At 40.1% G+C, this 26,131-nt stretch overlaps 1 protein-coding gene across 2 annotated transcripts in view; it reads right to left on the reverse strand.

Annotated features, from left to right (window-relative positions):
• Positions 1-9,307: 9,307 nt before the first annotated feature.
• The window catches only part of LOC121878579 (proline-rich protein 36-like), a 49,484-nt gene continuing 32,660 nt past the window's right edge, over positions 9,308-26,131 (reverse strand). Inside the window, exons 7-10 of one of the 2 annotated variants that reach the window (XM_042384917.1) lie at positions 23,265-23,415; positions 18,354-18,422; positions 14,731-14,792; positions 9,308-10,806 (exon numbers count right to left, since the gene is read on the reverse strand). In XM_042384917.1, coding sequence (XP_042240851.1) covers positions 10,126-10,806; positions 14,731-14,792; positions 18,354-18,422; positions 23,265-23,415 — 963 coding nt within the window. In that variant the 3' untranslated portion in view covers positions 9,308-10,125. The remainder of the gene's footprint in view (positions 10,807-14,730; positions 14,793-18,353; positions 18,423-23,264; positions 23,416-26,131) is intronic. The other variant, XM_042384918.1, reaches the window with a different exon arrangement.

Consider the following 26,131-nt stretch of genomic DNA (forward strand, 5'->3'; position numbering starts at 1 on the left):
AAGCTACAGTACAACTTGGATAATCAACACTGTAATGCACTGAACCTGGAAATAAAGGAAAGGCTTCAACAGATCCGGGATAAACAACTCTTAGTTAGCCAGGTGTGAAGATTAATACAATACACGGGTCTGGTTAATGAAGGTTACGCAGAATATTAACCCACGTTAATTAAACAAGTGTGGATAATTGCATTTACAGTTCATTAATTTCTAGATACAGTACATATCTAAAACATAAATAAACATAATCATGGTACTGTATTAAGATTATATTTGAATATTCTTTGGATAATCAAGAATGAGGTCAACTATGTTGTATGAACTGTCTTTGGCAACCCTGGCTTGAAGGAGAACAGTTTAAAATCATGTTGGGTAATTACTATTGTGGCTAAAATATAAGTAAATACAAAACAAGACTAAAGGGCTTCCATTTGTTACTCATCATCTTGATATAAATATTATAAATACTGTATACAAATCTATATTTTGTCAATGTAATTTATTTACTCAGTCAGTAATCTATAATTGATCACTGGAAACATAATGTTTCAGTGACAGATGCTGTACATTGTTAACACCAAAATATTGAGTGTTACTTTATGGTTGTCTTCACGATACAAAGTTTAGTCAGACATCCTGAATGCACATCCCATTTTACCTTTATAAAGAGGGGCTATATGTGAAGGCATGTAAGCCGAGGTCTGTGTTCACCAAGTTGGGAATACCTGAACAACACAATGCAGCTTGTAACTGGCCTGTAAAAAGCTCTCAAATTTGGTGACCTTTGGGTGATGGAGGTGATCAACAATATGGTTGTCTGAGAGAGTTAAATGATTTTTAATACTGTAATTCAGAATGGAGAAGTTACTTTTGTGAAGGGAACAAATGTTCTCTTTGCAGTTATCTTAGTGGTTAACATCAATCAACAGCAAGGCAGTCTGTCATTTACACAGGCATGGGTGGAGGGTGTTGGTGGTGCAGTGGCAACGTGTTTGCCTCTCACCACTGTGGTTGCAGATTAGGTAAATTTCCCAGATCAGATATGAGAAGGGTTTTAACCAATGTTACCCTACCAAGCATGGCAGGTTTTCTCTGGGTATTCCGGTTTCCTTCTGTACTAACACGGGACAATGAACGTCATAACAAAGAACAAACTGACCGCCTGGATAGATAGTAAGTAGATAAGTGGTAGAATTATAAATAAAAAATCTGTCAAGTAATTATGCCAGAGGTTAAAGTAAATAATTTTTGGTATTATTGCATTTCCGCACACAACATTCCTACCCCTACTCTATTATCATATTCGAATCAGACGTCTAATTATAAGATAATTTTCTTCTATTACATTACCGTCGCAAATGTATAATAACGGAGATTGCTTATTCAAAATTTTCTCTATTTTCTTCCATTAATCTTCCGCCATTATCGGCTACCTCACCTCCCACACTGCATGTCTCCTTCATAAATCATCACGCGCATGTGTTCCTGTACACGTCACGCGACCAATCAAAAGCGTTTTTTGGGGGGCAACCAATTAAAATGATTTGTGGTTTAATTCGCGGTATTTTTGTCCCAATCAAATTCAATTTTTATTTTGGGTCTCTCACATTTCGAAATTCCAATTCATTTCCGACCATGGAAGTCTGCGATGGGTGTCACTTCAATTATATGGAGCTGATTGCGAGTTTTGGGGGAAAAAAAAATAAGAAGAAACTAAGCATTTTTTAGATCTCATGGTGCTCTCCCGACCTCAATAAAGTGTCCTAAGTGCAAGAACGAATGTAAATATCATCAAGACCAACATATGTGGCATTGTGGTAACTCCAACAACGAACGAGAACCAGATCAATAAGGTAAGAAATAAGTGATTCCATCATATAGTGAGAGTCAGTTAAGTTAGGTTAGGTCAGGTTTATGTTTTTCTAGCATTTTTTTTTGTATCCGTTTAGCCATAATCTTTGTCTTTTAAATGACACCCCAAAAAAAAAAAAACCCTGGCCAATTTCCGACAGAAATGAAGGTCATAACCGATCTAAACGCACAAAAATACACTATTAAAACATATTTTTGACTTTCTAACAGAGTTGTGCACTTTTGCAAATTTACCTAATTTTTACAAGGAGAACTGGCACAGCTGATCAACAGAGGATGAGGAGGAAAACACCACAAGTAAAGTAATTATTACACAATACAGTACATGTACTGCATCAGCTATGATCACGAAGCAGAGACAAGAATCTGAGGAATTGTGAGTGAGACAACGGTGGTCATAATTTACCAAGTTAAATCAAGAATTCATGGGGAAAAAATTAGAAGAAAATGTATGGGGCAATCTGTACCAATGACTGTATGGAGAGGATACAAATAGTACCGTGAACAGTGAATTTAAAATGTCACCAGGTGAATGAGTATAGAGAATCAACTTATATGTTTTCAACTTGTCAAAAGTAATAAGATTGTGAAGACAAAAGATTGCTGACAGTATCCATGTGTGTTGCAGTAGGAAAAGGACCAAGTCATTAGATCAGGAAGTGCAATACTGGTAGGGATTACTGTATTACCACCCACCAACTTCAATTTACCCCCATGCCTTCATTGTTTTAAGGGACTCACACTTTCTTGGTGTAAATTTATATCACCCATCTAATCGCCTGATTTTGTTGGTTTTAATCAAACTCGTAGTGACATGAAACACCAATAAAGATGGAGATATGTCACTTTGTCAGTCAGGAGCAGGTGCAGTATGCAGAGAAACACTGAGTATCCCAAGCATGGCAGATAGCCATCATTATTAAAGAGCAGTCTAAAGGTGTACTTTCACCTACATACCAACAAATTAAGTTTAATTAACCTACCATTATATTAGCAAGCATACAGTTTGTGTGTACTGTATATGCAAAGGCTCTCTTCAAATTTTACATGTATAACACGAGACTCATTAAGATAGACACTGACCAGCCATTTTATTAAGCTCTTCTGCTGTAATTAAGTCCTTTCTGCTTCCTCCAATGTGAGTCAAAATAGTTGCCCGTCTTTTACATTATGTACGATGACAGTTATACACTGCAGATAATAACAAACACAACAGCTGACTTTCACAAGATACAATAAGAAGTGTCATCAGCTCCACACACTGTTAACAAGGGATCATTGCACCATGTAAACATAAACAAGCATAATGCTCAACAAAGTCCTACATGACATATTTATACACTTCATTAGTTTACATGGACTTCTACCTTACTCTCAGCTCAAATGAAATCCAATCAGAGCACATGCAGGTGAAGCTCATTACTTATAAATCAGGGTCCAGGATTTCAGAGCTTCGAACTATGAATATTCCCCATAACTGAAGATGAAAGAAATCACCTTCTTGGTTGATCTAAGCTAAAACACAAAAATAACTCAAAACTCTATTATGACAATGCTATTACCTTTAAAGACTATAGATATGTTCACTTAGCACCAGCAAGTGGACGATATGCACAGAAACTTTGCAATATTCTCTACATCAATTCAGTAGTGTTAAGTGACCAAGGTTTAGTGTAATTCTGATTCTATTTCTGTGGTTTAGCTAAAGTCAATAAATTAGGTGCATCATTACATGCTTTAGTTATACAGTACCTGTATCCGTGAGCCTAGCTGTTTGAGAGCAATCTCTTAGGAATGATAGAATGGTCAAGTTTCTATGTTCATTTATGTATACCGTAAATACACTTGGCATCAAAATCCCCACACTTACTTTCACTCAGTATAACCATGACAATGACACATACACATGTATAGGTATACATTATCCTCGAGTATTTTTGTGACTGGATATCTATTAAAAATTCATTAGTATAGCTATGAATCATTCATACTCTAAGCAGCACAATACTACTGTTTCACTGTCAGCCAGCAGAGTTCAGATTCTCATAGATGTGTACATTTTCCCCTAACTTATGCTCCAGTAATAAAATGGCGGCCAAAATGGCACTAAATTTGCTTTGTAACTGAATTGATTATTAGATGGGTTCTTTCATTTACATTTAGGAGAAAATATTAGCTTAAGAATCTTTGAGAATTCTGACCTCTGTTTAGTCCTTGGTGGGTCATGGTCTATAAATTGTATAAGACCCTTTCAGCTGTGATACAAAGACCCTCCCAGCTGTGATATAAAGACCCTCCCAGCTGTGATATAATGACCCTCACAGCTGTGATACAAAGACCCTCCCAGCTGTGATACAAAGACCCTCCCAGCTGTGATACAAAGACCCTCCCAGCTGTGATACAAAGACCCTCCCAGCTGTGATATACAGACCCTCCCAGCTGTGATACAAAGACCCTCCCAGCTGTGATACAAAGACCCTCCCAGCTGTGATACAAAGACCCTCCCAGCTGTGATACAAAGACCCTCCCAGCTGTGATAAAGACCCTCCCAGCTGTGATACAAAGACCCTCCCAGCTGTGATACAAAGACCCTCCCAGCTGTGATACAAAGACCCTCCCAGCTGTGATACAAAGACCCTCCCAGCTGTGATACAAAGACCCTCCCAGCTGTGATACAAAGACCCTCCCAGCTGTGATACAAAGACCCTCCCAGCTGTGATATAAAGACCCACCTAGCTGTGATATTAAGACCCACCTAGTTGTTACGCTAAGACCCACCCAGTTGTGATATAAAGGCCCTCCCAATTGTGATATAAAGACCCACCTTCCTGTAATATTATGACCCATCCAGCTGTGATATTAAGACCCATCCAGCTGTAATACAAAAACCCACTCAGCTGTGATATAAAGACCCACCCACTTGTGATATTAAGACCTTCCCAGCTGTGATCTAAAACCCACTTGTAATATTAAGACTTTCCCAGCTGTGATCTAAGACCCACCAGAGGCTCAACAGGTGACAAGGGTAAGGCCAAGGCTGCATGACTAAGACTAAATTGTCTGGAAAATTGCTTAGAAAAGGATACCGTTTTATCATGCTGGCATCTGGAGACACTGACTGACCTACAACATAAAGTCTTACTTGAACACCTTCCTTGGTGCTGATTGGCTCTTTCTGGTTGAAAAGAATTTGTTTTTAGGTGCAGATTGGTTGTCCCAGATTGAAAAAGTTTATATTTTGGATGATGATTGGACATCTTAATTTAAAGATACTGTCTGAATGCTGATTGGCTGGCTGCTTTGATATGAAGGTCTGACTTCAGAATGCTATTTGGCTACCTTTATCCTCTTCACCACTGATCAGCTCATTAACTGCGACAAGTTTAAAAGGCTATTATACTGACCTGCTAACTGGTGACCAAACAACATGAAATGTAATTATTCTATTTCTAGGATGATTTTTAAAAATAAATTATCAATTACTGTACTGTACAGGCTTAAATGCTGATTGAGCATCTTAATGTTTATAGCTCTCTAAAATTGATAAATAGCATATATATAGTATATCAAGTAAGACTTTATGAATGAAGATCACTCTTAAAGTAATGTAAGAAATTATATCATGATCCCACCAGTCTGATGTGAGTGGTGTGTAGGACAGTGAGGTGCTACAGGAACAGTACTCAGTGTCTGGCACCTTTTATCTCATATCAGCTGTTTCCCTCCACCAACTCTGCACACCTTCCCTCTCCCCATACAAAACATTAAGATATTCACTCTCATTACATACAATATAGCCACTTACTCAACACCTTAATAATACCACGATCTGTTTATGATTTTCTCCTTAGTACTGATAAATGTTTGCATTCATGTATATATATAAGATATGGCATAAATGTTAGAAGTAGTTTGCATGGGAATAGGTCTACCCCATGCAACCCCCACTAGTCCATTTATGAGGCTAGTTCAGCTCATTATAAACATCTTTACACAAATAGGTTCCAAAACAAGTACCTTGCCAACTAGAAACCCCTGAACTGTCCCCTTTAACACCAGTACCCATCTACAGGAATATGTTTCCCATAAATTCCAAGAATGTTTAATCTAACTACCCTTCTCCTCTAATTCCTCTGAACAAAAGCTATCAAATACTGTACACACTTATAAGTTTATCTGCAGTATATTAACAATCGTTCTTGTATAAACTGTATTTAAATTATATATTTTGTTTGATTAAGTAAAGTGTACTCAACATTCACAGATCTTCACCAACGACACCTTACAAGAAGGCAATTGTATGACTCAAGACTCTCCAGAATGGTGTCCAATCCTCTGAGCATTCAGTAAGGAAGATCCAACTCTCTCAACATCAGGAGCATCATTACCCTACACCAGAGAGAAGCTCGGCCTAACTACACCTGCATGTACCCTCATAATGTAGTTCACCCTGGTTGGGACTATAGTGGAGATCACTAGAAGGATCAGGGGTAAGTGTGAAACATCCGTCAAATGCTGTGGTTGTAAGTGAATGAGGAGTTGAAGGTGGGTTAATAGAGAAGGCTTAATCCATTGCTCTCAGTACACACCTCTGACTAGATGCAGGGTCCACCTACCTACTCGATTTCAGCACTTTATTAACCCTTGGTAAACTTTCTAAAGAGCTATTATTAACTTGTTGAAACTAACTCTTAAATACTTCCTAATGATTAAAGGGTTGCTGGTTATGTATATTGTTCTAAAAAGTTTCAATTAAGGTTGTTGGTGGCTTAAAAGTCTTCTAAAAATTTCCAGCAATCTATCAACCCATTACTTTCTAATAAATTCCTGCCGAGGCATGTAAACTATTATCTATTTATTTTTTTTTAAATTAGAGGGCTGTTGATGTTTGTAATCTAAAGAAAAAACCCAAATTATCTATTGACCCCCTCACCATTTCCTAATGACCTGTTGTCTAGGTAATTAAACTAGTTATCTTAAAGTATTCTAAGAATTAGGGCGCCGCTGGTAAAGTCTACTTAAAATTCAACTCTGTCGACTCACGCTCCCGTATTTTACCAAACTCTTGAAAATTTTATTAAATAGCTCTCACATATTTTTATGATAAGACAGTTGCTTTAAATTGATAATCTATAACTTACTAGACAAACAACAAATAACTTGTATTACATCCATGGGTGAGACTGGCTGATGAATTTGAAGACTTACACCTCCCACTGACCAACCATTACAACAGGAAGATCAGGGTGACTTTACTGATTTTGAGGAATATGCATTTCAGTGGGCCATAAGATACCCAGAACAGTGCGATGAGGAGCGAACCTTGGCGATTAAGAATTACAGGTAAACCTCGAGATACGATATCCCAAGAAGCAATATTACGCTTTAACGATGGTCATAAATTAAGACCATCTCGCTAAATACGATCAAAATATCTTGCTTTAACAATATCCATCGAATAGTCATCGATATCCATTGGTTAGAATTTATTTTTGTTATCTCTAGTGCAAACTATGGTTTGTACGCACTCAAATTAATCGCCGTCTTGCAAGGATTCCAGCAATGCAAATTAAATTTTTCTACGTCAAGTCTGTGACATCTCTACCTTCACGCACTGCCACACAGCCAACCCGCAGCCCTGTGTTTGGCTCTTTGTCGATCGCAAACCCACCAGCCCAAGGCTCCACGATTATTGGCCAACATCATACATTATACTTATCATCAGTTTTTTTTTCTTATATAGTGAGAGGACAGCACTAACATTTAGACTGAACTGTGTTATAGTGACTGAAGTGATATTTTCTGTGTTTTTGTGACTGTAAAGTGCATCAACTCAGTTGTTTTGAAAATGTGAGCAGTGTCGGCCACTATCATAGTTTTTTGTTATCATTGTTCACTCTGTTTTTGTGTCAAGTGATTATGCTCTATTTTTGTGACTGTGAAGTGAGCAGTGTAACTTTGAAATGTCTGGGAAGGCCAAGGCATCCAAGAAAACCTTGTCTCTGAGGTGAAGCTTGATATTGTTAAGCAGCATGAGACACCCCAGACGCTGTGTGGGAGTCAGAGTAACGTCTCAACTCCACCTACAAGAGTCCTCTGAGTCTCGAAGGGGACATGTGATGATGACCAGACATGTACAATATGATGTGGTGTGTGTTCTTTACTTGTTTTGTTCTGATATAGTAGTGTTGGAATTTTTTGTCAGTGATACATGTGTGTTTGGCTTTGGGAACGATTTTCCAAGAAAATTTTAATTCCGGATATCGGAGAGTTCCAGGTTTGAGGGATTCCGGCTAACGGAGATATTACTTATACATCTTGAATCGTTAAATTGTGTAATAACATCAAATTAAGCCAGAATCAGAGCCTTAGTCATTATATTTTATCTGGTGTTTACACAGTAAGCAACAGGGTACCAATTCTGAGTCAATGGCGATGTGAATTCTATCAAATACAGTACAGTAGTACTGTAGTTCCAATTATCCACCCGTGTGTTGAGAGGCACTTGGCTAGGCTAGAGTGGTGAAATTGATGGTCCTGCTTGGGCTAGTCTAGTCGCTTGTTATATACGTTTACAAAGAACAATATGCCAATTAATCCATAGTTAATTATATACTTTTAAAAAATATATCATTGCTTATACATGACACATTGTTATTGCTTAAGTTGAGGGCGTAACATCTAAATATTGATATGAACACAACTCCACGATTTAAGACAGCAAGAATATAATTTTTTGTTTCTCTAACTTTTGTTAAAAAATGACTGGGTTTCTTAGCAATTGTATGGGTGGGATGCTATTGATATCCAAAGCCCAGCACATACAGTATATACTGTAGTGGGGTTGTATGTGATGCTACACATCAGCTGACAGTCTATTTACAAAACGTTGTAAATAAACCCACATGTCTTGTATGGCATTACAACAGTACATCCCTGATATATACTGTATATATATATATATATATATATATATATATATATATATATATATATATATATATATATATATATATATATATATATATATATATATATATGCTATAATATGTGTATTCACAATGATACAGACTAGTATATATATATATGAGATTCCACCAGGTATTATAATATACTAATCTTTAAATATAGTCAGGTCTGACCTGGAGTACATGATGTTGAATGCTTCGGTATGTTTAATGAGGATTCTATGATGTTCCTACTGTCAATTGAATTACAAGGTAATTTGAGGCATTATCAGTTGAATTGCTTGTTACCCTCAAATGAACAAATACCTAGATCACGCACACCTACAGTGATTTACTTGCATATATATATATATATATATATATATATATATATATATATATATATATATATATATATATATATATATATATATATATATATATATATATATATATATATATATATATATATATATATATTACTTTTGTTATAGGTTACAAGTACACATTGTCACAGACATCCAGCCTAGTCAAAAACACCTATTTTTCACCACTTATCCCATAACAGCTGCCAAAATTCATGTCTTAAATTATTATTACAAATAAATAATTATTACCACAAACTGATGATTTTTTTTACATTTAACTGACATTACATGCCTACTTTTGCCTACCTATATTACAGCTAATTTCAACTTCAACAAACAGCCTAACAAGAGTCTGCAGGTCCCAGCCAGCAGGATTGTTGTATCAAGAGGAGTGGGGTTGAAACTCTCTTTCATGGGGCCTATTAGCTCAAGCAAGGGGAGGGTAGACATGAAGAAAATTAAACTCTGATAACTTTGAGTAAAAAGGTGCAGCCTTTAACAACAGGCTCTCTGTGCATTTGTAGATGTTATCTTTTAAGTGTGCTTGCCGAAATATTGCTACTATATTGTTCTACCGAGGCTCTAAAACACCAAATTCAAATGTGCTGTTAAGAAGCCTGTAAAATGATGGAAAATAATATTGCAACAGAAGGCCTTAATTGTGACGAACAAGGAAGACCAAGTCATATGTTAATATCCATAGAAAATGTGCACAGAAGAGGTTAACTGGGGTGACTTTAACAAATCTCAACGTGCTATTAAGTTCAGGAGAGTGTATGATGCGGCCAGGGGGAACGACTACTGGCATTTATACCTGCTGCCTCCAACACTTCCCTCACTATCCTGTGTAGCCAACCCATTCCTGAGTCAGTTTTGTGTGCATGTGTGTGTGTGCATGTGTGTGTGTGTGTGTGTATACATGCGCACATGTGTGTTTGCTACACCCGCTCCACCGACCTATCTCTAGCCCGCCACCTGAACCTGGAGTCACCGGCATCTCTGCCCCAGACACCGTCACCTTCACCAGGGGTGAGAGCTGTGGTGTCATCCTGGGTGGCTGAGTGATGCACCACCCGGGAGCCACCCACGAGGGAGGCCACTAGGAGGGTACGGGCGGGTGGCGAGGGCCAGGCAGCGGCCAGGTTAGGGGTGGAGGCGGAAGCGGGGAGGAGAGGTGAGGGTGGGTCGTCAAGGCATGGTGGAGAGGACGGTGGAGCAGTGCTCAGTGGCAGAGACCGTGGCCGAGAGGGCCCCGAAACTTCCAGTGACAGTGAGGCTCCCAGGGGGCGACGCCCATGAGGCCGTGAGGAACCGTAGCGGGAATGGGGGGCATGGCGTGTGGGTATGTGGTAGTGCGGGGAGAGTGGGGAAGGGCCAGGGGTGAGGGGAGGTGGTGGGGAGGCAGCACCAGGCAGCTGACTAATCTTGTGTAGCACGTCCCTCAGCTCCCGGGTAGCCGGCGAGGGCGGCAGTGTGGGGGAGGTGGGCGCTGGGGGTGAGGGCGGCGACGTGGGCGGCAGACTGGACACGTCAGAGGCGTGAGGGCCCACCGAGGATGCGGGCGAGGCCAGGGCTAACACACACCCTGGTGACGACACCCGGCAACTCCGGTACTCGCTCTGTGGAGGGGGACCCCTGAGTAGTCATGTAGTGCCCTAAGTTACCTCTTGCACACTACTGTATATGGTACTGGTAGAAACTACCTTGTGTACTGGTACATACTACCTCCTGTAGTGGCACATACTACCTCCTGTACTGATACATACTACCTCCAGTACCGGCACTTACTACCTCCTGTACTGGTACACACTACTTCCTGTACTGGCACATACTACCTCCTGTACTGGTACATACTACCTCCTGTACTGGTACATACTACATCCTGTACTGGTACACACTACTTCCTGTACTGGCACATACTACCTCCTGTACTGGTACACACTACTTCCTGTATTGGCACATACTACCTCCTGTACTGGTACATACTACCTCCTGTACTGGTACATACTACCTCCTGTACTGGTACATACTACCTCCTGTACTAGCACATACTATCTCCTGTACTAGCACATACTATCTCCTGTACTAGCACATACTACATCCTGTACTAGCACATACTACCTCCTGTACTAGCACATACTACCTCCTGTACTAGCACATACTACCTCCTGTACTGGCACATACTATCTCCTCTACACTACCAAGAACCCAAGGTATATGCTTTGTGGGAGGGCACCATATGATCTCTCACTATAGTGCGTCTTTTCTCAGCTAATAAAAGATGCCCTGCCCCCTTCTCAAGACTTACAGCTGATTGGTGGTTTCAAATCTGTCCGATTTCGTCCTGAAGTAATGATGTATTTCTAAATGTCTTTATTCATAATCATTGGGATGACCGTTTCTGAAGAGAAAGATGTTTAGCTAAATTACATAAATATACATACATTCATTATTTCAAACCTAAGTATGTAGGAAGTTTATCAGAAGTATTGTACACGAACTAACTGTTAAACTCTGGTAGCAAATTCACGCTTTCGGATGATGCATTTAATTTATACTTATTTTTACCCACAATAAGGCATACTAAGACAAATTACGTATCAGTAATATTACATTATGCAAAACTTACATTTTAAAAGATCAGAATCACGAGTGTTGAAGGGCTGAAAAGCAGTTTCAGAGGCTGGTTGCAAGCGAGGTCAAGTCAAACCCAAAGGTGTTTTACCTCTATGCAAATTCGAAATTGAAAACGCGAGTAGGAGTATCAGACCTGAGGCTGGTGGATGGTAGTTACGCAGATTTTGACCAGGATAAAGCCGAGGCATTGAACAGCTTCTTTTCCTTGGTGTTCACAAGAGAGGATGCAACTAACCTTCCTGCGTTTGAGGACAGACGGTTCGACACAGCACAGACCCACATTGTGTTCACAGAAGAGGGTATTAGAAATAAACTGTCCAGGCTAAAGGTCTATAAGAGTCCCGACCCTGACATGGTACATCCTAGAGTGCTAAGAGAGTTGTGCAACGAGCTTGCAGAGCCCCTGAAGATCCTGTTTTGTAAATGCCTGGATGAACAAATGGTCCCCAGTGAATGGAAAGTGGCTTATGTGAGCCCTATCTTCAAGAAGGGCGATCGTCACTCCACAAACAATTATAGACCGGTGAGCCTGACCAGCATAATATGTAAAGTACTTGAGAGTATTATCAGAGATGCCACAATGGAACATCTAATACGAAACAACCTTGTAAAGGATTGCCAACACGGTTTTATGCCGGGGCGCTCCCGCTTAACACAACTGCTCAAGGTATTGGATAATTGGACCCATATTCTGGAACGGGGTGGTAATATCGACAATATTTACCTAGATTTTGCCAAGGCTTTTGACAGTGTACACCCATGAGAGGCTGAAAATCAAACTAGATGGGTACGGAATTCGGGGAAATGTCCTAGCGTGGATAGAAGACTTTCTATATGACCGCAAGCGGTGTGTGGTGATTAATGGCACGAAATCGTCATCCGTACCTGTCACAAGTGGGGTACCACAGGGCAGTGTATTGGGCCTGCTGTTGTTTGTTTGTTTCATAAATGACATGAAGACGTTGTACACTCCTCCATACAAATGTTTGCTGATGAGGCCAAGTTATTTTGGGAAATTAAGAACCAAGCGGACTGTGAAGAGCTGCAGAAGGACCTCTGTGGGCTCCAGGAATGGTCGAAGAAATGGCTGCTGAGATTCAATGTCACGAAGTGTAAGAGGATGCACCTGAGGCGCACTAACGGTAAGGAGGCGTATCATATGTCCTAACGGGATGAAAAAACTGCACTAGTTGAGACTGAATGTGAGAAGGACCTAGGTGTGTATGTTGACAATGAGCTGAAGTTCTCGGGCCATTGCGAGAAGAAGGTAAACCAAGCAAATAAATTATTGGGTCTTATAAGAAGGGCGTTCAGATATCTAGACGGTCAGTCCCTCGTAACGATCTTCAAGAGTGAAGTGCTTCCCCATTTGCAGTACTGTCACCCCGTCTGGTCCTCGAGATATGCTAGGGACTGTCAGTTGGTTGAAAATGTTCAAAGGAGGGCCACCAGACTGGTGCTTGCACTTCGGCACCTCAGCTACCCTGAGAGATTGGAGCGCCTGAACTTGCCTAGCTTATACTACAGACGGGCAAGGGGGGACCTAGTTGAGATTTATAAGCATCTCAGGGGGCACTACTCAGTCGAGTGTCCTTACTTGGAGCTGGCGGATGCTCGCCCCACAAGGGGTCACAGCTCAAGATTGAAGAAGCCGCAAGTCCAGAAAACTGTGAGGGCAAACTTTTTCGGAGTGAGGGTTGTAAACTCTTGGAACAATCTACCAGAGAATGTTGTGATGGCACCGAGAGTGAACTCTTTCAAGACAAGACTTGACCAAAACTGGAGTGGGTTCAGGTACATTCAGGAGCCGGTGCATGCCCAGTATTTGCCAACAGTGCATGACAGAGGCGTGACCGATTACCCAGGCGGCTAGTGAGATGATCTTTTGGTGAAGAAGATAAATGAAAAGAAAAAGTAATCAGAGACGTGACCAATCGCCCAAGCGGCTAATGAGCCGATCAGTGGCGAAGAGGATAAAAATAAAAAAGTAGAAATATTTACACGGGCGTCAGCAGAAGCGGGAAATATGAAGTTGTTCGCAGTCATATTTCCCGCCTCTGCTGACGGCCATGTAAATATTTCTATGTGATGCTGATCGTTTAAAATGTAAGTTTCTGCATAATGTAGTATTACTGATACGTAATTTGCCTTAGTATGCCTTATTGTGGGTAAAAATAAGTATAAATTAAATGCATGCTCCGAAAGCGTAAATTTGCTACCAGAGTTTAACAGTTAATTCGTGTATAATACTTCTGATAAACTTCCTACGTACTTATGTTTGAAATAATGAATGTATGTATCTTTATGTAATTTAGGTAAATATCCTTCTTGTCAGAAACAGTCATCCCAACGTTTATGAATAAACTCATTTATAAATACATCATTACTTCAGGACAAAATCAGACAGATTTGAAACTGCCAATCAGCTGTAAGTCTTGAGAAGGGGGCAGGGCATCTTTTCTTAGCTGAGAAAAATGCATTATATTCATGAACAGGGACACTGATCTACAAGACCTGGTGCTAACTAGTCATAGGAACCTCTTTGTCACAAGAGGGTGTGGTGCTCAGCTCATATGGGAGATGTTAACTACAGTATACTGTACATCAACTGTTGTACAGGCAGAATGTACCTGTGAAGATTTGCTTAAGAAACACCAAAATAGATTCACCTGAATTACACCTATTGTAAGTACACACACACCTGAAGTACACCTTATCACACTCAAGTGAAGTACAGTACAGTCACCTGAAGTACAGCACACTCACCTGAAGTACAGTACACTCAGCTGAAGTACAGTACACTCACCTGAAGTATAGTACACTCACCTGAAGTACAGTACACTCACCTGAAGTACAGTACACTCAGCTGAAGTACAGTACACTCACCTGAAGTATAGTACACTCACCTGAAGGGCTGTACCACATGTGTAGCTGGAACTCTGTGACCCTTCTGGTGTTGACACGGAACCTGAAACACAAGGAGGGTGTTAGCACCATGGGGAGGGTGTTAGCACCATGGGGAGGGTGCTAGTACCATGGGGAGGGTGCTAGTACCATGGGGAGGGTGTTAGTACCACGGGGAGGGCGTTAGTACCATGGGGAGGGTGCTAGTACCATGGGGAGGGTATTAGTACCATGGGGAGGGTGTTAGTACCATGGGGAGGGTGCTAGTACCATGAGGAGGATGTCAGCACCATGGGAAGGGTGTTAACATCATGGGGAGGGTGTCAGTACCATAGGGAGTGTGTCATAGCACCATGAGGAGGGTGTTAGTACCATAGGGAGGATGTCAGCACCATGGGAGGGGTGTCAGTACCATGGGGAGGGTTGTAGCACCACAGGGAGAGTGTTAGTAATGTGGGAGAGTTATAAGGAAAGAGAAGAATAAGAAAAAATATATAAAAATCTCTTTACATGCTATGTCACTAATATTGTAGAGTTGAAATGAGTCTGTGGAGTTTTACAAAAAAAAATATGACATGATTTATACATTCCCTTCTTCACCTTCAATTAGTAAAAATTCTTCATAAAGTACTGTACATTCCATATCAATAATTCTTTAATTACTATGTGCATTATACAACTTAAGTATGGAGAGTAGGGGCTTCTTGACTCAGTTGGTGACATTCTGTACCACCAACCTGTGCGGCAGAATTTTAATCCCATACCAAGGGAGGGTTGGCGGGCACTTTTATGAATGGAGAGAAATGGAACAGAACCTTTGAGGCAACATATCAATAAGGATACTTCTGTACTAAGGAATAGATGGAATTGTGATTGAAATCATTTGGAAAGATTCTAGTTCATAAATGATAAAGTAAGGAACATAAGTCTTTCATTAAATTCATGGAGTACAAATGTAAGGAAAAAGATTTGAGAGAAAATTATAAAATGAAGGGGAAAGAATGAAACTACAAGGGGGGGGGTATAATAACAGAGGAGATAACAAAACAATAACAGAGAAGGAGATAATAGAATAATGTAATGGCAAGTTTGGAAGTCTGGATTTAAGAAGAAAGATATTGTCCTGTAGTTTGAATGAGAATAACAGTTAGAGAGAGAGGAAGTACCAGTGCACCTGTCTATTGCTACACCAGTCCCAGAATGAGTGACCTTAAGTGTGGTAGATGGTGTTCATGCATGAGGTAACATGTCAGGATAAATGGGATTTGGATGTAAGGAGGTCAGGTTGAGTGGGTTAAATATAAGGAAGAAGTCAAAGAGAGGGTCAAGGGTCAGGATGGAAGGATTGGATGTACAGTGGTAAAGGTTATGCACAGAAAAGGAGGTTGTAGGTGTATGGTCATGCAGAGTCATATATCGGGTGAGGAAGTGATGGGTGACACAACTGTGTTAGTGGCAGAGGTGGCAGGGTAGTGCCAGACAGTGCCACCACCTTATTGCATTCGCTCAGTTGTTTTCTGTCTCAAGTTTATGGTCTTCAATACCTTAACCCATAAAAAAATACAAAGCTCCAAATCTTACAAGCATAATGCCAGAAAGCAAATGCTTATTACAGACTTCGTACACAGTTGGTGGTGAAGTTGAAAAAAATAAATAAATATGACGAAAGAAACAAAACAAGGAGTAATGCATAAATTAGTGTCGGGCCACAGTCCAGAAATACAAGATATCCCTCAACTGAATAAAAACAAATTCTTGGATAAAACATAGTCAGACATAAAACTCAATCTATAGGACAGTAGATGTACAGTATAAGAAAATCTATTCATATCTCTGGATCCAAAATTTTGTCTCGAGGCATGATGTAAATGCAGTGTGAATATGCCTTTCATGAAAGATCTTCAAGTTTCCCCCCAAGCTAAATCCTCTCTCACCTACACACTCCCTTATTGCACCAATACACTCCATCTTTCTTTCTCTCTATATACAGGGTATATACACCTCAAGCAAAGTTTTTCGTTTCATCATCAAGCCTAACCACACACTCCCTCATTCTATCCTTCCATCTTCTGCTCAGTTCTCCAGTTTCATCATCAGTCTCCCCCCAGTATAACATGCTCTAATAGACACATTTTCTGTTTTCATAATTTCTATACTGTTCCAAAAATCTTACATCGCATTTGTAACTCTCTACTCTCTTCCATACAAAATTTGTTTTCAAAATAATGCAAGAATTTTTAACTACACTACGTAGTTAGCCTCTATGAATACTTTCCCTGACTGACTAATAACAGTGACTACAAGTGTTAAGGAAAGAACTTGGTGAAATTTATTATATCTGAAAGCAGTCACTCTAGAACATGTAATAAACTTGCCTGAACACAGTGGTTATCAACTCACTGTACAGTACAGCACTACTCTATAATAAAACCTTTAATTTTGAGAAGTTGTAGTCCTCTTAACTATAATACTGTACTACTGTTGGAAATGGATGAAGGTTTACTCCACACATATTATTCTTCATACTATTCTATGGGGTTTATACCAACTCTGATGGTTCAAAGTTTATAACCATATAATGTATGGTATATACAGTATTAAGACTGTCTACTTGATGGCAACGCATCCAAAATTTATTTCTGGAAACAAAAAATGCTAACATGCAGTTTCCAGTTACAGTCATGCAATCTTTTCTGACACTTAGGAATAACAGGCATCTTTGCTATTGTGCAACTACTGTACAGTATTGGCAACCCGTCTTATGTAGAATATGTATAAAACTGGACTCAATGTGATAAGTACACTAATGGTCACATAACAATGTTAAACTATGTATGGAACTGTACACGGATAAGTCAATGAGAATTAGTTTTTAATAATTCATCAGATTATAAGTTAGGTTAGGTCAGTTTATGTCTAGATACATTGGGTTTTGTGTGTCAGTTTGGATTTGGTTGTTTGGTTAGAGTAGGTATGGTTTGGCTTAGGTAGGTACAGTACTGTATATACATAATCACACTTAATTTCTTGATGTCTCTAGCTATGCCCATAACTGTACTTATTACAGATTGACCATTTTCACATACAGTATATGCACACTATATATAAATATATATTTATCGATCCAGCTACAGTTTATGATTATATATGCACATATCAACAGGCATTAGTATGTTCAATATCACACTTATTGAGTGGGTAAGTTGGCAATAAGGATATACTGGCATCTATCGCTTGTCTCTGGCTAATGTGCTTCATCTACATACAGTATATCTGTCAACAACTCTCACTCAAAATCACTACAGCAGTGTCAGAAGCAGAGTTCAAGTTCAGTTTTATCCATGAATTTGTGTTTAGTGTGTGAAGACAGCCTTAGCCCTCATTCTCAAAGATTTCCCGATCATATTTTCCCCTAACTGGAGATACAAGAACACAGATAACTGGCTCTTTAGGATAAAATTGCATTGGATTTGCACTGAAAATTTAATGCATTTGGATATGTTCTCACATCTCCACTTACAGGAAGAAATTAAAGGTACAAATCCTTGAGAATCCGGAGGCCAGTGGGAGTGGTGAGAGGGCGCGGTGTGTGAGTGCGGGCATAAAAATTATTTGACCCCGCTACCTCTGCTACTTCTGGCTGGGCGCCGCCACTGTACCGACTCCGAATCTACTCGAATCCACAACACAGAGTCTGAAAACGCCACGAAGACACACAGAAGAAATGAAACTACTGAAGAAAGGAACAAAATATTTCTATCCACTCGTTATATACTGTACAGTACTGTATAACAAAGATCATGACCATAACAATTAATATAAATATTTTACTCATATTATGTCTTTAATCATTAACATTTAAAGATAATTACCGTATGTATAATTCCTGTCTAAACATTCTCAACTTAAGGCTCAAAATCATCTATCCCTAATCACTCAACAATGACGTTTTGACAATACACTGTACGGTCAACCCTCGCTTTACGCAGTGCCCTGCCAGAACCTAACGTGCTCACATTACGCGGTGCGTGAACCCCATTACGCGGAGAGTGTCCGGCGCGACGCTATTTTTAGATTCGCCCCACCCGCCTGCCTGCCTGTGCTCTCGCCTCTCCCTCCTCCTCCCTCCCTCCCACCTCCCTCCGCCTGGGCAAGCCGCGCGGTAAGGTTGCGCAGTGTGTGTCTTTGTTGCGTTATCACTGACGTCATATGACGTATCGGACTGTGATTGGCCATACATCCCTACCCCCCTCTGCTGCTAGCTGTAATTGGCTTAAAGTATTATGACGTGTCCACCCTGGGGAGGGAGGGAGGAAAGACGATGCGTGACCTAGCTACGCCAGTTTCATCCCTCCACGCCAGACCGTGTAAATGTGTATCCATTGTTCTGTAAAATGGCTTCCGCCGGACCACCGCCCCCAGAGAGAAACCTTTCCTTACCTGGACCCAGCGGCACTAAGCCAAAGAAGACACGACGTTTCTTAAGCTACGAGGTGAAGTACAAGATCATCCAAGAGTTGGAGAAAGGAATAAGGCAGGTTGATTTGGCGTGCCAGCATGGTGTGAATGAATCTACGATTCGAACAATAAAGAAGGATGCAGCCAAGATAAAGGAGCACATGAAGATCACAAAGTCTACAGGTGCTTCTATGATCAAGTATTTTCACAACCAGGTGCTTCTCAAGACAGAAAAATTACTTGTGAGGTACTTGGTGCGTCAGGCGCGACGGATCATGGCGGTCGACACGCGCTCTGTTAAGGAGTACGCACGTGAACTGTACATTGCAGTGGCACGAAAGATGGGAATTACAGAGCCCAAACCCTTTAATGCTTCCTCTGGGTGGTTACAGAGGTTTAAGATCCGGAACAAGATCACCAATATAAACATTGGTGGTGAAGAAGCGAGTGCTGACCGTGCTGCGGCGAGGGAATTTCCTCCGTTTTTACGTGAGATTATGGAGGAAGGACAGTACAGTGACGACCAGGTGTTTAACATGGACGAATCTGGTCTTTTCTGGAAAAAGCTACCTTCCAAGTCCTTCGTTGTAAAGAATGCCAGCAAGATTCGGGGCCGGAAGATGCAGAAGGAATGCATCACCGTCCTGTTTACCACCAATGCCTCCGGTACCAGGAAGCTCAAGTTATCGGTGATCCACACAGCACGCAAGCCGCACGCCTACAAAACCATGGACATGACCAAGCTAAATGTCCACTGGCTGACCGCACGTAAGGCGTGGATGTTCTCTACACTGTCCCTCTCCTGGTTTGATGACTGTTTTGTTCCCGATGTAAAGAAATTCTGTGAGCGAAAGAATGTGCCATTCAAGATTTTGTTGCTGCTGGACAACGCACCAGGACACTCGCCCCTACTGTTAGATCGTCACCCCAACGTAAAAGTGGTCTTCCTTCCTCCCAACACTACGTCTATATTACAGCCCATGGACCAAGAGTTAATCTGTAATGTAAAAGCTGCATTCTCTACGAAAAAATTCAAACTCCTGAACGACTACACCAACACCAGGGAAGAGTTGCGTAACCTGAGTGACACCACCACCGATAGCAAGAGCGAAGAAGATGAGGATCAACAGTTGGCACAGCAAAAAATACTGTTCAAACAATTCTGGAGAGTATTTAACATCAAGAAAGCTGTGGACTTCTTGGTGGAGTCATGGGATCAGCTGTCTATTGCTACAATTCGTCACGCATGGAGACATGTGTTGCATGGAATACCAGGTGAGAGGAGGAGTCAATCTGTGACTGGTGAGGTTCAGACTGTTGCAGTAGCAGTAGACCTTGCCAGAGAAGCTGCGCAGACTGTTACAGTTCCAGGCTTCTCCGAGACCACCAACGACGACATCATGGAGGTGATAATGGAACCTGATGTGACTACCGAGGAGATGGTACATGATGATGACGACGTCAGTGAAGAGGCAGGTGGTGCGTCATCCCAAGAAGAAGAACACTTATCCCATAGTAATGTTAGGGGTGCCATCGAGTGTATCGAGAAAGCCAAGCTCCTCCTTTCCGACGACCCTGACGCAAACAGGTATGAAATCTTCACTACCCAGCTGTTGCAGACTATGGAGCCCTACATCAAGGTGTATCACGACAACATCAACACCAGCCGTCAGCAAAGCATAACAGATTTCTTCGCCCGCAACCCACCACAGCCAGCCCAAGCCAGTGATAGTGACAGTGAAGATGACTTTGAGGGATTTGTCAGGGAAGCCCTGACAACTGTAAGTGACAGTGATGGTGATGCACCTAGTAATGGTGATTCACCTGAGGGCCAGTAGCCTGCCCTCTGCCTCGGAACCAGCCTCCATCCCCGTACGCCGACCCATCTCTTCTACTAACGTAAGTGTTCCACCTAACTTTTAGTTTTCCTAACCTAACCTTTATTTTTCCTATGTTAACCTTTATTTTTCCTAACCTAACCTCTTCAATATTACTTGTTTTTTCATACCATCATAAAGTTAAGATAAAATTTTTACTACAACATAGTTGTGTGTCGTCAAAAAGTGGAGTTTGGGGGTCGGCCCGGAGTCTATTTCAATTAATCCCATATGTTATGTTATTCACTTTACGTGTTCCTCACTTTCCGCGGGACCCTGCGGGTTACATTAACCGTGTAAAGTGAGGGTTGACTGTACTGTACATATAACTACAGTAAATATTTTATTAACTCAATCAGCAGTGAAAGTACATCACCATACATGTCCTATCTATTTACTGTATTTAATAATGAAAGGTTAATACTCTTATACACTTGTTAAAAAATGAAGTTACAGTATCCACAATACTCTTACTTATTTTCTTAACATATTTATCTACTCAAGAGAGATGGAAAGTAATCACTATAACATTACAATACAGCTCCTCCCCGACTTACGACCTACTCGACTTACGACCACCCGGACATACGACCGTCTCAGTCGTACCAAAATTTTGTCAAATTACATATTTTCGAGTCCCAATGTCAGTGAGTGCACTGTGTACTGACAAATTTTTTGTTTGTAATTCACTTTAAAATGGCTGGCAAGCTTAAAAGTGAGAGTTTTGTGGTGCTGAGAAGAAAAAGAGACACCCATTTTAGATTTTCTATGTATTATTTAAGCATTTTCGACTTACGACCTGGATTTGGGTCCCTAACCCCGTCGTAAGTCAGGGAGGAGCTGTATTATCTAAATGTTGAAATGTGAAGAATATTCACCATTATCGAGGCCCACACTGGAAAATAAGTGACTACCGTAATATGTTATGTGTTATCCTAAGTAAATATTTATAACAGTATATGGATGGATGTACTGTATGAATGTTTTACTCAATAAATTAACATAAAATAAAATAAACATAAATTTCTGAATCTTCCTGATTTATTCACAAATTGTAACAATTACCTACCGTATGTGTATTCAATGAAAAGTACGGATTATGGGTAAATTTTAATCTGCCTGATTTATATTTAAAAACTGATATTAACCCCTTCACCGTGTGTCACGCACTTGCCATTTTATTATGGCTTCCGCCAGACGATTTTATTCAGCTTAGGGTAACCTCCCGATGTGAAAGGGTTAAGTGAATAAGTAACACAATAAACATGAAACCCAATTTGGTTTACTTATTTCTGCAGGATTTCCATTTTTAAATATTTATCTTTTTAGAACTGATGTAACAACAGTAAAATATTGTAAAGTACTGAGTAGATATTAAAGTTTTGTCAGCTGTAAAGTCAGACTGACATTAAATTATTTATCTACTGTTTACTAAATATTTTAAACTTTAAAATTGTATGAAGGAAGATTTTATTTCCTAGATCAGATTACAATTATTCCTAAAAAAACAAAATATGATTACTCCCATCCCCCTAAGTATTACTCCCAAAAAGGGTTTCTATAAATAGTAATTGTGTATAGTACATTACAGTATTTTGTTAATTGTACAGGAGATTTTGCTAATACGTAAATAACTTCTTACAGCTGAAAAGAAAATCAGTGATTTGCCAGAAAATTAACATTCCACCTTCCTTATACAACATTATGCACGCCCAAATATACATTTTAACTACCAGTACACTAATAATACATCAAAATTTTTCCTGTCTGACCTCAAATACTATCAGAACTGACCAAAGATGCTACATGGCCAGGTAAAAGTCAAGCAAGAGGAACACTTAACAAGAAAAGTATTTGATAGTGGCAGGGTGAGTGTATATGATGATGGCAGGGTGAGTGTATATGATGATGGCAGGGTGAGTGTATATGATGATGGCAGGGTGAGTATATGATGATGGCAGGGTGAGTGTATATGATGATGGCAGGGTGAGTGTACATGATGATGGCAGGGTGAGTGTATATGATGATGGCAGGGTGAGTGTATATGATGATGGCAGGGTGAGTGTACATGATGATGGCAGGGTGAGTGTATATGATGATGGCAGGTTGAGTGTATAGGATGTGGCAGGGTGAGGTTACTGACGTGATGTGAGTATGATGGGTAGTAATGGGCAGTAAGGGGTGAAGGGGTGGAAACTGACCTGATCTGTAGATATAATGGTGACAGGGGGGGTGCCAGGCGTGGTGGTGATGGGTGAGTCCAGCGGCCTCTGTCATGGACTTAGTAGAGTTGACCTCAGCAATACCCTGTCTCATCACCACCACTGGGTAAAGCTCGGGCTTGGCCGCCACCTGGGGACAACAGCATGATAAACAGCTCATCTTGACACACACACACACACACACACACACACACACACACACACACACACACACACAGCCTGTTATATAAATGTATAAGAACTGTATGTGCATAAATAAAAATAAGTATTCTGTAAATAAATAAAGAAGAATATATTATTTCATTAAAATAACACAAACATAGACCTAAGACTATACAGTTTAGTCTTTGAACATATACAAACATTAAAGTCCAAGATGATACAGTACCTCATACTGATCATAGTCCATTTGAGCTATTTGATGTGAGTACGTACTTAGTCTGAGGTAAAGCTTCTAACCATTAATACAGTACAGTATATGTACCAGGGCGCTGTAAGCCCCCCGGGAAAATTTTGAAATTTGAACACTTCTTTGAAGAATTTTGAAGCCATATGCAGTTATATTGAGGAAATTAGAACATTGAGAAATTTTTAATTAACTGCATATTTATTGATAGTGTACAAATTCCCATGAATTTTAAAGAATGAAAATAAAAATAATCCAAATGAATAAACAAATAAATAAAATATTGTAATATGTGGAGGCCCCCAGATTGTGGAGGCCCCTGGGCAGCTGCCCACTTTGCCTACTCCTGAATCCGGCCCTGCTTGCAGGGTATTTCCCCTGTATGTAATCATTGGTTATGCAAACCTGTATTACGGTATCATTACTGCATTATTATTTAATACCCTTATTACTATTATTATTAATAACATATTATTATTGTTATTGTTATTATCAATGCAGTCCATGTACAGTTATATGATTATCATTAACGCGCCTTCATCACCTGGTTTATCCGGACATTTGCCACATCCAGACGCCCGCTCCCTCCTAATTTTCGGGAAGTGCGAGGGCTAACTTATGTAAATATTTAATACGTCAATTCTTCCAGTTGATATGTCTTTATGGTCAAAGATACAACTCAAAACTGGCAACATCCAGCATGAGTTGGCACCTCACCCAAATGTGGTACAGCACAGTACAGTTTTATTGCTGTGGAAAATCTTTAGGTGCTGGAGTAAACCAAGGGGAACTTGTTAAACATATACAGTAATGCCTATCACAACAGTCACACACACACAAAATATAATAATAATAACCAATTTATTAAGGATTATTACAGTAATAATTAGGATAAAGCTCTGTACTGTATAATGATAATGTAAATAAAACTTTAAACTTTGTACCATTAGACAAACAGCCAACCCAACAATAACCAACAAACAAGTTAATAATTTATGACAGACAGAGCCTTGTTCTATTCATTCACACAGTCACCTAACCCATACTGAGGCACTTATGTGAACTGTATATCTGTCAGTCTCTCCACCAAGGCCTCAGCCAGGCAGGAGGGCAGGCAGAGAATGTTAAGTGAGGTGTAATTGTCTGTCACCGGGTCTTCTGCTTTTCCATGATCTCTTTCCTCCCTTCTTTTCAACTCTCCATTTCCTCGCCTACCTCTCACTTCTCCAACTTTTTCCTTCCTCACCTCCTCTTCTCTCTGGTTACTCCTCAACCATCACTTTCCTCACCTTCCTCTCTTTCTCTGCTTACTACTCAATGTCATCCGAAGTCCTTCTCCTTTTTTCCTTTTATTTTCTTCTCAAATTCTTCCTTTCTCCCTCCTTTCTAACTTCTAATTCCATTCCTTTCTTTACCATCACTTCCTAACCACCATTCCCTTTCCAATACAACCCTCTGCCCTTCCTTCCTTCACTATTTCGTTCCACTCTCAATCCTCTTTTCTCAATTCCCATACGTCATCAAATGCCTTTCCTCCTTCTTCTCCTCTGTTTTTCATCCTCCCTCCCACTTCCCAACTCAACTCAATGGCAGATCCTGCCTGCCTCATTAGCAAAGCAAAGTTCCCTTCTGGGGGGCGGAGTAGGAACCACTACTCAGATTACTTTAATTTGTTTTGGTTTTGTGTGGTATGTTGGCCTGGCGAGTTATTGCTAGGCATTAACATACCTAGGTATAAGTTAGGCGTCGCATTCCTGACTATATCACAAAAACTGTTTTTTAGAAAAAACGTCTTTTTTTCATTGTTGTGTTACACTTGATAAACGTTTAAAAAGTTCAAAATTTTGTGTTGTTTCTTCCAGTGAAAAAAATAAAATAAAAGGGGAAAGTGGGTCTCATAAGAAGCTAAGCGGATACAGTTCTAAGAATATTGAACTACAATACACAAAAAGGCAATGTGGCCAGCACTGCACTCTACTGCCTTCACTTCCCCAGCTACTGTAGTGTTGGGTATCCAGTCACAGCTGGGTCTACCATGGGTGACTCAAGCGCAAACCAGTGACCCCTGGGATAGGATGTGTAAGAGTCTTTTCTTGGTGGTTGGAGCCCCTTCTATAAGTTTTATATAATATTTTATAGAACATTAATCATATGTCATCATTGTTCAGCCATAGAGAAATCCATATTATTTCTTAGCTGTGTTTAGCTCCATAAATTCACCACATAACTGAATGACCCACTAAGAGAATTTTTCTTCCACTATCTCTCACACAGCACTTCTGGATGCATGGCATGAACACTGTCTATACTAAATGCAGCTTTTGTAAATTTCTAGTAACTAGCTATATGTTGATACTTTTGTAAGACAGTGTTGGACCATGGTGGTGTATCTGGTTTACTTTCACAAAACTTGAGAAATATCTACAGATTGATTACATCT

This window comes from Homarus americanus, unplaced genomic scaffold (genome assembly GCF_018991925.1).
Source record: "Homarus americanus isolate GMGI-L3 unplaced genomic scaffold, GMGI_Hamer_2.0 scaffold55743, whole genome shotgun sequence".
NCBI lineage: Eukaryota > Metazoa > Arthropoda > Malacostraca > Decapoda > Nephropidae > Homarus > Homarus americanus.